The sequence below is a fragment of the Esox lucius genome, chromosome 16, assembly GCF_011004845.1.
Source record: "Esox lucius isolate fEsoLuc1 chromosome 16, fEsoLuc1.pri, whole genome shotgun sequence".
Taxonomy (NCBI): domain Eukaryota; kingdom Metazoa; phylum Chordata; class Actinopteri; order Esociformes; family Esocidae; genus Esox; species Esox lucius.
This window is the reverse complement of record NC_047584.1, coordinates 6,450,940-6,468,013: the sequence shown is the minus strand read 5'-3', so window position 1 is coordinate 6,468,013 and position 17,074 is coordinate 6,450,940. Positions and strand designations below refer to the sequence as shown.

The window sequence follows — 17,074 nt, the reverse complement described above, 5'->3', positions numbered from 1 at the left end:
CCTGGAGAGGTATTTATTAAGAAAAAGTAGAAGACATTACCCCAAACCTGAAAAACAACAAAAACCCTGAGAATGGGGTACAACCTCCCACTTTCTTTGGTCTTCCACACCCTGCAGCCTGGAGTTGCTTTCATGGGGGCTTCAGACTCTCCCTGACAAGGCCTGATTGGGGGCAGGTGTGCCTGGTAAAGCTGTGTTTTATGGGGTTTTCCTTTTTTTCTCAGTGCTTCGGAGACCACTATTTGGAGGGCTCCATCCAGCTCCTCCTGGTGAATGCTGCTGGCATAGAGAGGCCTACGCTTGGCTGGGATGGAGCGGTGGGGAGGTAGGAAAACCTGGGGCCTAGCGCCAGCTTCCCTACCAGACTGTGGCACAGAGTCTCGTAGCCGTCCATAGTCTCCCGAAGAGCCGTCCAGAGTCTCCCGAAGAGCCGTCCAGAGCCTCCCGAAGAGCCGTCCAGAGCCTCCCAAGGAGCCGTCCAGAGCCTCCCAAGGAGCCGCCCAGAGCCTCCCAAGGAGCCGTCCAGAGTCTTCCGAAGGGCAATCCAGAGCCTTCCGAAGGGCAATCCAGAGCCTTCCGAAGGGCAATCCAGAGCCTCCCGAAGAGCCAGTGGGGCATAGACTAACACTTGGGGGGCTGCAAAACTGAGTCCTCCCCCGTATCAATGCCAGGCCAACACCCCAGTGAAAACCACCAGGTCAAGTGCTGCAAAATGTGATCCTTGAACGCAGCCCAGGGCCAGAGGGTTCTCCCTGGGGTTTAGCCCGACGCTGGTACAGGAGAGAGTACTTTGGCTCCACACTATGTGATGAATTGTGACATTATTGCTTGATTGGAATAAATTGCATTACTTAAAATAGCTACAACAGGATTCCTCGTCAATTTTGATATCCTTTTGTTCTTAGATCTACAGATAATTACACACACATTTGTCAAAACAACTGGACATGACATCCTTGCTACTCAAACATTGAATTATGTTATGGTTCCTTACAACAACATGTACATGTACAAACATCTATAGTACATTATCACAAAGTGTATATTCTCCTACACTGATCCCTACCAGTCTCCTCAGCAAAGTTCTAGTGGGAAAAACTGAAAATCTTGGTTTATAGAAATAAATGCTTATGGGCTAGCACAAATGTCATTTTTTGTGAGATGTTTAAGCTTAGCTTAGTGACAAAATGTCACAGCTGTGTCCCTTGGAGAGATAAGGATTCAATATTTAGTGAGTGGTGTTGAAATGTAGCACGAACTAAAGGCCTGCTTAAACGCTACGGCACAACAGATTGGATATGACTGAATATTCAATGTGTCAGTCTGACCCTATCCTAACCCATAAAATGACAAAGATATCCACTGAAGGACCCCAGGAGCCTAACGTTGACAGTGCTTGATAATTTAATTGGTTATTCTCATGCTTTAGCACAACCCAATCATGAGCTGACACCCATCACTCCACAATTACGCATTGCTCTGGAATACTGATAGGATTATTAAACATTGTTAGAACAGCCAGAGCTGCCTCTTCCTACATGCTACTATGTGCTATATATAGCGCCTTGTGGCCGCTAGGGGGGTTTCAGCCCATTCTTCAGGGCAGATCTGCTCTATGCTGTTCAGGTAGGTTGAAAGATGTCTCTGAACTGTTCAGCCACTCCAAAGTTGGTTTGGCCCTATACTTGGGATTGTTTTCTGCAGAAAGGTAAACTTTATTCCTAGCTATTTACCTGAAGCTTGTTATCTGAAAGCTTGTTCTCTAGACACAATTTAAAAATAGAGCCACATATTCTCAATTTAAATTAAGAAATGGACTGGGACACTTGCAGGATAATTTTTTTCATAAGTCAAACCATTGTTTTTGTGGTACACTTTGGATCATTGTCATATGCTTGAAATAGTTGTCCTGCTGAAAAGTGAATTCCCTCCCCAGCTATAATTTTTAGCAGGCTGAAGCTTGTTCTTTTGCAACATTTCCATATATTCTTTCTTACATTTTAAAAAGATGAGAAAGTCCCTACAGATGAGAAACATCGCAACAACATGAAGTTGCCACCAAAATACTTCAATGTAGGAAGGGTGTGTTTTGCATTATGCCCAAAATTACATTTGCATGAAACATTGAGTTTTGCCCATAATGTCATGCTTTCTGGCAAACTCTAGAGATGCTTTCAGAGTGTAATGGGTTTAGTAATGGGTTCTTTCTTGATATCCTTCCACAGAGTTATGCAGAGATATTGATATGGTTACCTGTGGCACCATTACTCTACTACCAGCCACTGAACTCAACAGCTCCAACAAAGTGATTGTTGGCCTCTCAATGATTTCTTGGCATACTGTTTTAGCAGTAGGTTATGAGGGGCAACCTTTTCTTAGCAGTGCCTGTGTGGTGTGATGCAGATTCCACTTCTTGACTAGTCATCTAACTGTGCTAACTAGGATACTGAAACACCTTTCTTCTAAAGAATGCATTTGTATTATCTTTACAGAGACTGACCAATGATCTTTCGACAGTGTTTTTTTAATCCAGAAAAGTTGACTGCACATGTAAGGTAACTGTGTCCTGTCAAACTTCCCTAAAATGCATTCTCTCAACTCTGTGCCCTTCTTTTCCCCTCTAAAAAACTAGAAACCCAGCAAGCTTAGTTCAACCGGCTCACAATAAACAGTGTTGATCATTGTTGCCCTCCTGAGATTCTAACCCGGGTCATCCATATGAAAGGCTGTGACTTTAACCACCACACAACCAGGTGTGATGATAGCAATGGGCATTCGAGGCTTCATTACCGTTCTTCTAGCAGCAGGATATTATGCTAGCAGCGATAACTTAGATTTTCTTTTTTAAATAAAAGCCATCAATCGTCTGTACATTTGATGTTTATTGTCCATTCCAATGTTATTCTTGTCTGTTCTTTTTTCAAAGACTAGATTGTTAACTATATTGCCTTGTAAATTTCCATGCTTTATTATGCTGCCAGTATAATATCCCGCTGCTAGGTGACGATAACTGAGTTTTTCATCAGGGGAAAAGATGAGAGAATAGTGTAGCCAACGAAGTGTTTGTCTATCCTGAACAAATCCTAATATCCACCAGAACTGTTTTATTTTAGGCTTCCAATTACGTAGCTACAGAAGGTTGTAGCTAGCAAAGTTTTAGTCTGTCCTGAACACATCCTGAGGCATAATGTTGATCAGTGACGGGAAATGAACAAGGGACCTGTTAATCTGTAGTCCGCGTCTCTAACCATTATGCTATTTAATAAGGGGTAGTCTGTCAGTCAGTAAGAGACATTCACTCTACTAGGCTGGCTCCACTTACGCAGTCCGGCAAAAATGGCCATGAATCTTAGACAGTTAGCTAGTACCAGTACAGAGAGCACAGGTTTGATGAACCAGGTCTCAAACTGGGTCATCCATTTTGAAAGGATTAACTGAGGTAAGAATTTGTAAAGGAATTAAAGATTAAGACTTCATTTTTTCAGCTCTGAGAGGATTACACCATGCTCTTTGCTCCTTTTCTGCCCCGCATGTTGGCTGCCACTGCTTTTGGGTGCTTCTACTAAGGGCTATGCCAAAATCTGCATCCTTTTACTTCTTAACTGCATTCCTTTTGACCAAGGCTCACTTCAAAAGTAGTGTACTACATAAAAAAACACTGAGGATGCTATCAAGGACTAAGAAGCATGCTAATCTTTGTATTAGGACTACACTATCTTACCCATTGGGCACAGGGTCAACTGCAGAACAGCATTCGGCTCTCCAATCTGTATAATGGCAGATGGATTGAGAACAAAATAAGAAAACATATTGTCCTGTACATGCACTACAATGTGAAACTCTGTCACATCTATGTACAACCATGACTGTCCACATTCACTGTGGAGACATATTTGGTTATAACAAAATGCATGTCTGATCACACACGCACACACACGGACCGCACACAATTTCTTAGGCAACACTGTACATCTGCAAAAACACCCACCCATGCATGTGTGATCTAAACAATTCCCATCCCATATTGCATCAGCATATTCATTGTAAATTCAGTTAATACCCCTCTTCAACCTGCAGCATACTTGCTTTCTATGCCCTACGTTGTGCCTGAGCCTCAGCATTAAGCCAGGATAGAACAAACAGCCTCTCTCTCCCTCTTAGACACCCACACACACGGTATCCCTTTCCATTCATTTCCATATCTCTCGCTTTCTTTCTCCCTTTTTCTGTTTCTCTCCATCCAACAAACATCCATTCCCCGAGCACTCAGGGCAGCACTCGTCAAATGCACTCTCTGTGGAGAATCACCTCCCAGTCTCGCCCATGGAGAAGCTCTGAAATAGGTCCACGCCAGGGGAAAGTGCCGCAGGGACCGGAGGGACTACGGGGACACTTATTTCTGTCTACGGAAAAAGGGGAGGAGGCTGAAAGTAGTATGAAATATGCGTGTGAGGTTAACATTTTTAATATACAGAGTCAGATAAGACAGATTTAAAGGCTCTGCCAATACTCAACCTCCCTCCTCCTAGGCACCCATATGAGGTGATACAAATTACACTGTTCTGTATGACATACAGTGTTGTATTACACCTATATATACAATATGTAGAGCAATCATACCCAGAAGTCTGGTGATGCCAGCACCCAGCATTACTCCAACCTACTGTGGCATGGGAATAGATTATTGGCTCTGTTTTCCTGTTGACTGTGCCGTCTGCTACAGAGTGTGAAACAGCAGTGTTTTAGTTTCCCATCGGTCCATATGCTCACTGATGCAGAGCAGGAAGATCACTAGCTGTTTTGGACAGGCACCTTTACAGTTCTTCAAGAGGCAAAGGTAATGCTAACTGAATAAGTGTACTGAAATTATACTGCTCAATGAGTAAGCATGCCACTCACGTCAATATAAAGTAAAGGAACCTGTTCCACGGTCTTCTTGACTTTGGGTTGCCTTTAAATCTTCTGTAGTTTCTCATGTGTTTGACATTCTATGTAGATCCCAGGAGCGCCTGCTGTATTTTACTACACCTAATGGGCATCCTAATAAACAGAAATTCTCATCCTGAGTCATCATTTCTCAACAGATACCAGCTGTAGATTGAGGGAGGGGTGGTAGTATATTCTGTAAAAATGCTATATATACACTCACTCATAACAGAACTCCCATTAAGTCAAACTTTGTGACTCCTCTCCAGCACTGCTCGTCTCCCTAATGGGCTCATGTGATACTTGGCGCAGCAGTACCCCTTCTGTCCTCATCTTGCCCCTCCATGTTTGTGCCAACATGGCAGGAAATGCTATCTTCCAGCCTGCATCCACCCCCCATGCCAGCCAACCAGCACCCCACTGAGTCCCTGTCTAATCCTTCCATTTGCCTGCTCGCCCAATGGTCCAATCTCAGTCTCCCCACACGGTCTTGGTCAGCACTGCCACTCAGCGAATGGGGCTCAGAGGTAGCTGCTCGTGCTAACGGCTAATCGCTAATCCGCTATGCAGAGGAGAGAGGTAAGGTGGCACTGCCAAGGGCCAAACATAGAGCTAGGGCAAGGAAAAGACAAAGGAGGTGGGAAATGCAGATTGAAAGGGAAGCACAGACAGACTAAAAACAAAGGGAAGACAGACTGATATATCTATATCTATGTATCTATATATAGCAGTCTTCTACTTTATTTTGTTTCTTATCACCTAAATACACCAATTAGCCATAACATTACGATCACTGACAGGTGAAGTGAATGACACTGATAATCTTGTTATCATGGCACCTGTCAGTGGGTGGGATATATTAGGTAGCAAGTGAACAATATGTCTTCAAAGTTGATTTGTTAAAAGCGGGATAAATGGGGAAGCGTAAGGATCTGAGCGATCCTTATTAATGGCCATATTGTGATGTCTAGACGACTGGGTCAGATCATCCCCAAAACTGCAGCCCTTGTGGGGTGTTCCCGGTCTGCAGTGGTCAGTAACTATCAAAAGGACCAAGGAAGGAAAAGCGGTGAACCGGCTACAGGGTCATGGGCAGCCAAGGCTCACTGATGCACGTGGGGAGCGAAGGCTGGCCCGTGTGGTCTGATCCAACAGATGAGCTACAGTAGCTCAAATTGCTGAAAAGGTTAATGCTGGTACTTATAGAAAGGTGTCAGAATACACAGTGCATCACAGTTTGTTGCGTATGGGGCTGCATATAGAACATGTGCCCTACCACAAAGCAAAAATGGTTCAGGAATGGATTGAGGAACAGGTTCAAGGTGTTGACCTGGTCTCCAAATTCCCCAGATCTCAATCCAATCGAGCATCTGTGGGATGTGCTGGACAAACATGTTTGTTGGTGCCAGATACCACAGATAGAACTGATTTGGCAGCAAAAGGGGGACCTAAACAATATTAGGCAGGTGGTCATAATGTTATGGCTGATCGGTATACAAAACTCCAAAAAATTTGAAAAGTAAAGTTTTGTGTCAGGAACAGAAGCGTTCAGTTTACAGTGATCTCTTAATTTTAACCCTTCTGTTCCTCACTCAAAACCTTCCTTTTCAACTTGATGCAGTGGTCTCTTCAATTTTTCCGAAGCTGTATATACACCGATCAGCCATAACATTATGATATATATGTATAATGCCGGACTCCTGTTATCCTTTCATCAACAGAAATATAATCACCAAACAGACAGATAAGTCCACAAAGCCTGGCCCCAAATAAAGCTGATGCTAAAATTGTACAGTTTGACCCATTGAGAGTTGCCTTTGCTCCAAAACCAAACATGTCATCGATCCCCTCGAGTCTTCATCAAGGCAAATTTAAATGCAAACAACTTCTAAACTCCCTAAAGATAGCATGTTTCCATAACACATGGAAATAAGATGACATCAACACACTCTCTTAGCCATTTGGAGGGTCTAAATGACCTATTGAGGGACAAAGCATAATCTCAACTAAAAGTTATGTTAAACTCTGCAGTCGTTTTTGTTGTGGAGTCCATTTCAATTCTAAGTGCCATATTTGCAAAACTAAAGTACACCAATACATTTAAAACACTTTAACTGTACCAGCAACTATGACACTGCCAATTGACTTTATCCTAGAGACCCCTCTGCTTGAACTCCTCCACCAGAGTAGATCTTCTTTCACTAATTTGCAATGCAAATACATCTTTCATCATAAGGAACATCCTTAGTTTCTGCAAGAACTCAATTTCCCAGAAAAACAAACATCTCTCCAAATCACCAGACAACATTGTCGACGTACACCCTTCCCCCAGTTCCATCCCACTCCCATTTTAAGATATAAACAAACAACTAGCAACATGGCGATTCCCTAAGCATCAACTCCCACTCTTCCTACATCCTATGCTTGCAAATAACAACCAGCCCTCAACACATCGCAGTGGAGTCTGCCCCTTCGTACCTCCAGGGATGCAACAGCTTCTCCAGAGATAGTGGCTAAACCGGTAAATAAACAGCCTTCAGATGTCTGCATATGGAACACAGCAGAATGTGCCATCTCCAGGGAGTGGGTGGGTGCTGGAGGTAATTTACACTCCCTACTATTGATAAGACAAAGTTGTTAGTGGGAGTTGGTGTAGAGAAAGATGAGTAAACCTGTGTGAGCCTAAAAAGATAGTCTGTCATCTGTAGTTTTGCCCACAAAGTGACTGCAAAGCGATTATGTCATCTGATGGCTGTTTGTTATTGGCCACAATTTATAACAACACACTCCTGAGTTTGTTTGTTTCTTTCTTACATTCACCTGTGATGTATATAATTTATTTCCCTACTTCCTGACATCCACTACGGCGGTCATAGGTCCTTTAAAGCTTGCTCCTGCAAGCTTTGCTGCTTAAATAGCTCTAGATTAACTGAGAAACAGATTAAGTCCCAAATGAAACCCTATTCCTTGTACAGTGCACAACATTCCACCAGAGCTCCATATAGCGAATAGGGTACAATTATAAACACAATATGTGTCTCTTAATGAGCTGACCCTGCTACATGGTGATGGTAGTTGAAGGAAGTGACAGCATTGGGAATCAGAGAGATGTGGTTCTTTTATATTATGTGACCAAACGCTGACTTAGGAGGGGGGTACTTTTAACAACATCAATCGAGACATTCTGAGGATGCAGATGGTGTAATTGAATAATCCAATTCAGAAAATGTCCATTTAGCTCAAGTATGTTTATTTTCTGCCGTATATTTTATATTTCAAACCACCCCTCAAACGATTTATTGCTAGCTCACAGGGTGACATTTACATTTCCTATATATCCTAACCTGAGATGTGTGTTCCTGTTCACACAAGCCACCAACAGTACACAGCCCTTGGCCTTGCATGTCGGGAACTTGACCCCTGCAGGTCTGAGAGCACTACAGCAAGGGCTAAATTGTTAGCAACATTGCTAGCTCAATAGCTTAGCTAAAGCTAGCTTAAGTTCTATTTAAAATCTCTGCTAGCTCATGTTAGATAGTATTTTACCAAAGGCACTAAAGAAAAGACAAAACCCATGTAATTTAGATTCTTCCTATCTCAGTCACTTATTTTCAAATTTCAACTTTCCATTTTAAGCAAAATCCTGATTAAATTGGTTTTCAAACAAATGACTAAGTGCAAACTGTAATTTGAAAAATTATTTTTTGAACGCACCACAGCACAGATCAACATTAATCAGTGGCAAAAGATCATAGTGTCAATACACATGCCAAAAATCTTTATTATGTGGCATTCCACAAGGTTCAATTTTGTATCTGGTGCCATTCAGTTTGTATATAGTGTCAGCAAAAAGCACTGCATTGATTTTTACTGCAACATACAACATTATATTCCTGTGTCACCAGAAGATTTTAGCTCAACTAATACAGTATTCAACTGCATTATAGATCTAACTACTTGGGTGGCTTGAAACGTCCTTCAAATAAATATGGACAAAGTTGAGCCAAAGCCAAGGGAGACAATTTGGCAAGATTTACAATCACAGATTAGGAAAGCCACCAAAACAGCTTTTTACCAACTAAGGAATATTGCCAAGGTACAGCAATTTTGGGCTGAAATTTACAGATGAATCCATGCTTTTATAACTAGTAGGCAAGATTACCATAATTCCATCCAGTATAGAGAAACCAGTACCTCCCTTGGCTCTGACAACAGCCACGTGAGGGAAGCGTTGGTGAGCTACTTCCATTACAGTAATGCTAACTAAACTGTGGGAAAACAGCACTTGGTAGGCAGGGTCAACTTATACTACATGGGCCTCAGCCAATGTTAGTGCTCAGCTATTTCTTCTTCCATTGTTTTATGGCATTCCCACAAACAATCAAAAGGGAAAAGGCTGACACCTACTGTGTCCAATGATTCACTGCCACTTTATTTTTTATATTTTGCAAGCAAAATTGTCTGGGCGGTGGAACATGGTCAACATGGTGGTGTTGTATGTGTTGCACACACACACACACACACACACACACACAACTCAAGAAGTACAATGTGCACCCTTCATGAAATTATTATACAAATTGAGCAAAAGTTAATAAAAAATTATGATGAAAATATTCGTCTCCCCCTTATGTTTGAACCCAGCATATGACTCATTGTTTTTTTTTTCATTTACTTTTCCTCAATTTCAAGAAGAGTGCCAATACTTCTGGAGTTGATTTTATATATTGTTTATTTTTACTTTAATATTTAGCAGAGATGTCCCAGGTTCGAAAATATAAAAGTGCATACTTTCTTGCCTAGCTATTACTGTCAGCTAGACTATTTAGCCATATTGCTACAGTAATCCACAAGGTGATGAAAGGGTTGGATTTAACCCTAACTTTTGTTTAACAAAAGATAAAGCTAAAGATATAGCTTAACAAGCTACATGAACAAAATATAATTATAAAATGTTTGACTAACGTTTCATATGGATATATGTCTTCTTAACCAAAAGAAACTGCCACATTGTTGAACCTTGTTTATGAAAATGATTCCCAACCAGTAAGTTAGCACACTTGACACTCCCTATTCCCAACTAATTCAGCCATTATAGAGGTGGGTTGAATAAATCTGTATTTCCAATCCTTCCATCTTTTCATATATTTCAATTCCCAGGCGGTTTTAGGTTCACATCAGACATATTTAATTAATTATGATAATAAAAGCCTGTAATGACCCCCTTATAATACAGTTGACTGTTCAGACGAACGCACACATCCCACACACCCACACCCACACACAACTTAACTCACGTGTTATAGAATCTCTGTTGGGGAGAGAAAAAGAGAAAAAAGAAATACAGACAGAAACAGAAAGAGGTCATCTCTCACTGGTGATTTAGTTGTCCCAATTGTCAGAACCAAGACTTTTGGCAAGACTGCATACATTACTAAGAAGGATCATTTTATTGTGGGTGATTTTTTGTAATATACTCTTGCATTTATTTTTCTGTTTCATTTATTTGACTTTGGTGTCTTAGGATCATTGCTATTTTATTTAATATTTTTAACTGTTTTAATTTGGCCATCTATTTTGTTCAACTTTTGAGTAAAATTTGTTGAGAAATTTGAAATTCAATACTTGTAATCTGCTACAGTCTTGGTAGAAAATACTGGTAACTTAGCAATATGTTGGAATTTACCAATGTTGACGGTTTCCACAATTCTTTATTTTAATGTTATATTGCAGAACCTATGAACCACTGGCATTGAAACAACTGGCATTCCAGACTTAATATTTGGTAGCACATCCTGACCAAAATAACTTAAATTTAGTACTTCCTTTAGACATGGATGAGCTATCTGTACCTCTAGAACTTAGGAACAGTTCAATGTTTTGTGCTGGCCTATTCCTGGGTGTGGGGGTCATAGTCCTGTTGGAAGACCCATGACCTTCAACAGACACTCTGCTTTCCGACACAGAGTTCAACATGGTACTCCAAAATGACATTGGTAATCTTATGATTTTATGAAAATGTTCAAAGCACCCAGTGCCAAGGGTAGCCAAGCAACTCAAGAACATCACTGAATCTCCTCCGTGTTTGACTGTGGAGTAGATGTTCATTTCTTTGAAAGTAACATCTTATTTTCTGTAAACACAGCAATGGTTGCTTTACCCTCGTAAAAAGCTCATACCTTGTGACTAATGGTCAGCTTTAATCAGTGTGGTCAATGATCGAGGTTCTTTCTCCACCATTTAAACAATATTTGCTGCATCTGTCTTTTCTCTAAGCTCTTTGTGATACACAGTGTCACAAAACAAGAGAATAACTCCTTTAATATATTCAAATTGGTAGAAACAGGTGAGTTTATTCCAAAGTGATGTAGAATCACTTGCTAGAAATCAAATTATTACAAACTACTTGTAGAAGGTGCCAATAAAGTACCAATAATATTTAGAATTTCTTTGTGGAATAAGGTAAGATTTACATATATTGGCTTTGTTTCTGGCAGAAAGAAACAGAAAGCGAGAGATGATATGAGCATAGTGGTGATTTTCCCCCATTTGGTAAGCGAGTAGTAGAAAGGAAGAAGAAAGCTCACTTAATCTTTCAATGTCTACCAATGTATATGCAAAGTAACCATTTAGATTATTTGGTAGCCATAATGCAAATGCAGCTAGGTTTGGAAGTTAGAAATGACCCTGACATTTTTTGTTACTTTGGAGAGTCAGCACATCATTTTAACATCCAATATGAAGAAATTGTCCTACGCAGGGTCATGTCCCTATCACTGGTCTGGGGCAATGGGTTATGATCTTTATTTCCCAGAGAACATTGCCTTCTAGTGGACCTTCAAAAACACTTCCAGAAGCGTAGCCTACTATCAATACATAGTATTTTGCTTAGCTTATTAAGGCAAGCCTGCAGAGGGACTTCCAGTGAATGTGGGTGCTATAAGCTGGTATCCAATAGGGGTAGTGAACTGTGAAATGTATAGCAGGGGTGTCAAACTATATGAATGCGTACTATTACCATTTTTACAACTTTTCAATACCACCTAAAACCTTCCTCAACTCCCAAACAATAACATTTCTATAAAAAACGATTGCTTTTTACTCCACACATGCCCCGGATTGGGCCCGCCGGACACATTTTTAACACACTGCAATGCTTCTATGGTTGTCACATTGTTTCCACCATATCATATAAATTCATGGAGCAAATCTTTCTTTCCTAAACCAGTCTAGTAGTAGTGGGTGGAGTTCTTTTTCTCTGGATATCTTGGAGCAGAATGCATTTCATTGGGAAGGAGGTGTCTGTATTTGGTCATTTTGGGTCCACACACACTCATACACACAGCAGTCTTTATCGCTGCTGCAAAAGTGGGAAGATGAGATTATTCGCTTTCCTAAACCTCTAACCTCGTTACCATGGCGATGGGTCTGCGAGTGAGACTGCAGGACACTGCCAACAGAGCCAAAGGAGCAGGAATGGTTGAATATTGTCGCCAAGGGAACAACCAGGTCATTTATTTTCTCAGATGTGTTTTTTAAGTGTTTCAATGGCTGCAAAGATCAAACAGTGTCAACTCTAAAATGTTTGTTTTTCTCGGGATCTAAATTGAAATGAGTAGTCTCCATAATGACCAAAACTTTGAACTGCAAGTGTTTTTGGTCTAAATGCTATATGAAAATAAATTGGTTAGGCTATAATGATTGTAAATGTAGCAATTATATTAGACAAGGAAAGCATTTCCAACTTCCGCAAACAACAAAAAATAATAATAATAAGGTTCTTGTTATGTAAAAGAATGAGACAAAGATAAATAATTTTTCACCTTTAATGTGACCTATAATGTGAACAATTCAATTGAAAAACAAACTGAAATCATTGAGGTGGAAAAATAACAACAAAAAAACTATGAATAACCTGGTTGCATAAGTGTCCACAAACCAATTTATTTTTGAAGCACCTTTTGATTTAATTACAGCACTCAGTCTTTTTGGTTAGGCGTTAGGCATGGCACATCTTGACGTAGCAATATTTGACCACTCTTCTTTGCAAAAGTGCACCAAATCTGTCAGATTGCAACGACATTGCCTGTGCACAGCCCTCTTCAGATGTTCAATTGGATTCAGGTCAGGGCTCTGGCTAGGCCATTCCAAAAGATGAATCTTCTTCTGGTGAATCCATGCTTTTGTGGATTTGGATGTGTGCTTTGGGTCGTTGTCGTGCTGAAAGGTGAACTTCATCTTCAGCTTTCTAACGGACACTTGAAGGTTTTGTGCCAAAGTTGCCTGGTATTTGAAACTGTTCATAATCCCCTCCACCCTTGACTAAGGCCCCGGTTCCAGCTGAAGAAAAACAGCCCCAAAGCATGATGCTGCCACCACCATGCTTCACTGTGGGCATGGTGTTCTTTGGGTGATGTGCAGTGTTGTTTTTGGAATTATGGCCAAAATGTCCAACCTAGGTTTCATCAGACAAAAACACATTTTCCCAAGTGCTTTTGGGGGACTTGATGTTTGTTTCTGCAAACTTCAGACAGGCTTGGATGTTTTTCTTTGTAAGAAAAGGCTTCCGTCTTGCCACCCTACCCCATAGCCCATTCATATGAAAAATATGGGAGATTGTTGTCACATGTAGCACACAGCCAGTACTTGCCAGAAATTCCTGCAGTTGCTTTAATGTTGCTGTAGGCCTCTTGGAAGCCTCCTTGACCAGTTTTCTTGTTGTTTTTGATCAAATTTGGAGGGATGTCCAGTTCTTGGTAATGTCTCTATTGTGGCATATTTTCTCCACTTGAAGATGACTGTCTTCACTGTGTTCCATGGTATATCCAATGCTTTGGAAATTATTTTGTACCCTTCTCCTGACTGAAATGTTTCAACAAAGAGATCCCTCTGATGCTTTGGAAGCTCTCTGTGGACCATGGCTTTTGCTCTCACATGCAACTAATAAAATGTCAGCTGAACTTTATTTATGATTAATCAGAGTCACTTTAAATTATGGCAGGTGTGTAATGCATTCTATTTAACATGAGTTTGAATGTGATTGGTTAATTCTGAACACAGCCACACCCCCAGTTATTAGAGAGTGTGGTTTTTATTATTCATTTTTCCCCCTCTGAGATTTTAGTTTGTTTTTCAATTTAATTTTTCACATTGTAGTTTTGATATTGTCTGAGAGTAAATTTCATTTACATTTGAACCTTGAGTTGAAAATATAATTTGTCTTTTTTGCATGTCCAAATCTCCTATCTGAGTCTAGATGTAGCAGTCCACCATAAACAGCTCAACTCAGAAATTTATCGTCAGCCATTAAAAGACATTTAATTTTTATTGAAGGTTGTAATTGTGCTAGTGCCTCTGTACTTTCCTAACCCCCTTTTTATAACTGTCTAACCTTCTCTTCGCCCTTAAACAACCATCTTTTCACATCCATCTCTTCCTCCTGCCACCCCCCCTTTTAAATCTCTCTCTACCTTCTCCTTATCGCTGTCAACCATCCCTCCATCTCCCCCTATCACTCTGCCTTCATTATTGGTCTCCCTATCACTCTGCCTTCATTATCGGTCTCTTTCCTGCATTTCTTTATCTTTGTTGCACGTATCTCCGGTCATTCTGTCCTAGCAATAAATCCAATAGTAAATGTGCTGTGTAATTGTGGGGCAAGACAGATAGGTTTGGCTTGGATTAGTCTATTATTGATAAATACATTTGCACATTAAGCAGTTTTTTTTTGCAACAGGTGTTGGTAACACAGCTAGCAATTTGTTTTTACTATACTTATATATTAAAGAGATGCGTTTTGAAAAGGTGACATGTTTTCTGGCATCTCAACTCAGTGGAACATTCTTGTATTACCAATTAATCAAATTGGTTCCTCAGTAATCGGGTTGGAGTTCACAGTGACCCCACCAACTCAGCTGGCAAGGTAGGAACTGGGTGCGAAGAAAGATGAACTAACAGCATACAAAAATGACAGTCTGTTTTAGTTACACTGTTGTTTATTCTTCCATTGTTGATGCAATGGGGAGTTTGGATGTGACCTGTAGAGGATTTTCTTTAACACATTTTCATTTAAATAACATCAACATAGAATGTAAATAGAATTTACTATTCACACTAATAACAAGTAAATCTTGTTGGGCTGTAAGGCAGGACACAAGCTTGTGCATTGCTTTGTCCAGACCACAGGCCTAGAAGACATATAAACTCACTGACTATGTTGATTACCTGGTAACTAATATGTCATTCTACTATTGCTGGCGATAATAAAAGTGTACACATTTGTGCTAATGTGACATGTTTTTTTTTGTTGCAAACCAATGACAATTTTAATTTATCTATCAGATTCTGTTTATACATTGAGCAGGATCAGACGTCATTCATCACTGCTCATTCCACTTCAGTACAAACTGAGTGAGACTTTGTCTTTAGACCTCTATAGCTGCGAGGTGTACATCTGTCCACCTTTTGGTTTTATCATTAGCTGATACTCCTGGCACACATAAATGCTATTGTGTGTTTGGTACACTTCACAAAGTTTTTGAGGATTAAAGACAGTGATAATTGCTGATATTTAACTATGTGATGTTTTGTGATATTATTAGTTCAATGGAATACTTATATAGATTACTACTGCATTCCTTCTTCATCTTGATAACTTGGAAACACATGTTAAAAGTTCTAGAGATAATTACACACAAACGTACTGACCAAATTCTGACTTTTCACTTAAGGATTTTGCTGTGTCGTGTAACTGATATAGAATGAAGCTTGCCAACTATTTTCTATTGGAACTGCGATCATGTCACTTTTTAGCCTGGAAAAAGCACCTAATAATTATATGAATATACATACATATGCAGGGCCTTCGGAAAGTATTCAATCTCCTTCACTTATTTGGATGTGTTATGGACTTCATACAATTTATAATTTTCAGGTTATGGTTCCAAACATTAAACCACTTAATGCCTAACCTATCATTCCAAAATCAATGTTCCCACTATCAAAAAATCCTGTATAATGTATTACCCTGTGGATAAACTTCTAATTATGAAGCAACATTTTCATTAGATATTGTTGAGGTATTACTATATTCACAGACAAATTATGAAACAAAGCAATGCACAAGGAAATAAAGAGAATCCATGTGTCCGTGAAGCTTTGCATTGGATCATCAATTGGAGATTGGCTCTGTGTTCCACACAGGTGTAGCTGGATGTTTCAAGAATGTGAAACAGTGAAGGAAAATCTGCAATCTTTGAACATAGCGTCTTTCCAAATAGCATTCAGCTCCTTACCGGGGCTCCCCTTAGACCCTGGTTAAAAGTAGTGCACTACTGTAGGGAATAGGGCGCCAGTTGGGATGCCATGCTCCACTGTCAATTTCCTGTAACATTGAGGGGAAAAGCTGCCAAAATCACCTTGCTCGGCTTGTGTGCAACTGTGTGTGTCAATGTGTGAGTGTGTCTCTCTGAATTCTGGCAGTCTGTATGACTCTGTTCACTGTATACATTCATTAATGTTTAGTTATGCAGTGTTTCCTGGCCACACCTGGTTCTAAGCAAAGAGAATACAGCCCTGGAAAACTAACTAAATTGAAATGAAAAGAGTAGACTGATCTTACCATCATCTCCCGAGCCTGAGCCGGCATCTGCAGGAGAGTGAGTGAGAGAGACGGGAAAAGAGAGGGTGAGAAGAGGGAGAGAGAAAGTGGGTGGAACAAAAGACGAGAGGGAGAGAGAAGAAACACAATTGTTAAAGATAACTTCTGAAAGGGCTTTTTGATGATATGGAGCAGAGTGGGTACAAATGTATTAAGATCATAATTTGAGCCAGTTTGACAAAACCAGCAGCAACAGGAAACTATTCTGTGTATTATCAATTATGGAAATTTTTCATTCAGGCAAATTACATCTGGAAGGTGAAATGTGAAAATTAACTTTGATTACATAAAAATTCCAGCAACAACAGGACTATCAAATTAGGATACTGTATTTGTACAAGCGTGTTTGTCTGGTCTAACGTGACTGCGTGTGTTTGTATGAATGTGAATATATGCATGTGTCATATCAATATCTGCACAATCACAACCACACAATCACAAAAATTGAATCCATCCCCATATTCGTAATTTTGTTTCCATTTCTCATTG

The 17,074-nt window shown here is 40.1% G+C and overlaps 1 protein-coding gene across 1 annotated transcript in view; it reads right to left on the bottom strand.

Moving 5' to 3' along the window:
• The window catches only part of tmeff2a (transmembrane protein with EGF-like and two follistatin-like domains 2a), a 96,744-nt gene that overhangs the window by 38,878 nt on the left and 40,792 nt on the right, over positions 1–17,074 (bottom strand). The window contains exon 4 of the mRNA XM_010898064.5: positions 16,547–16,573. Coding sequence (XP_010896366.1) covers positions 16,547–16,573 — 27 coding nt within the window. The remainder of the gene's footprint in view (positions 1–16,546; positions 16,574–17,074) is intronic.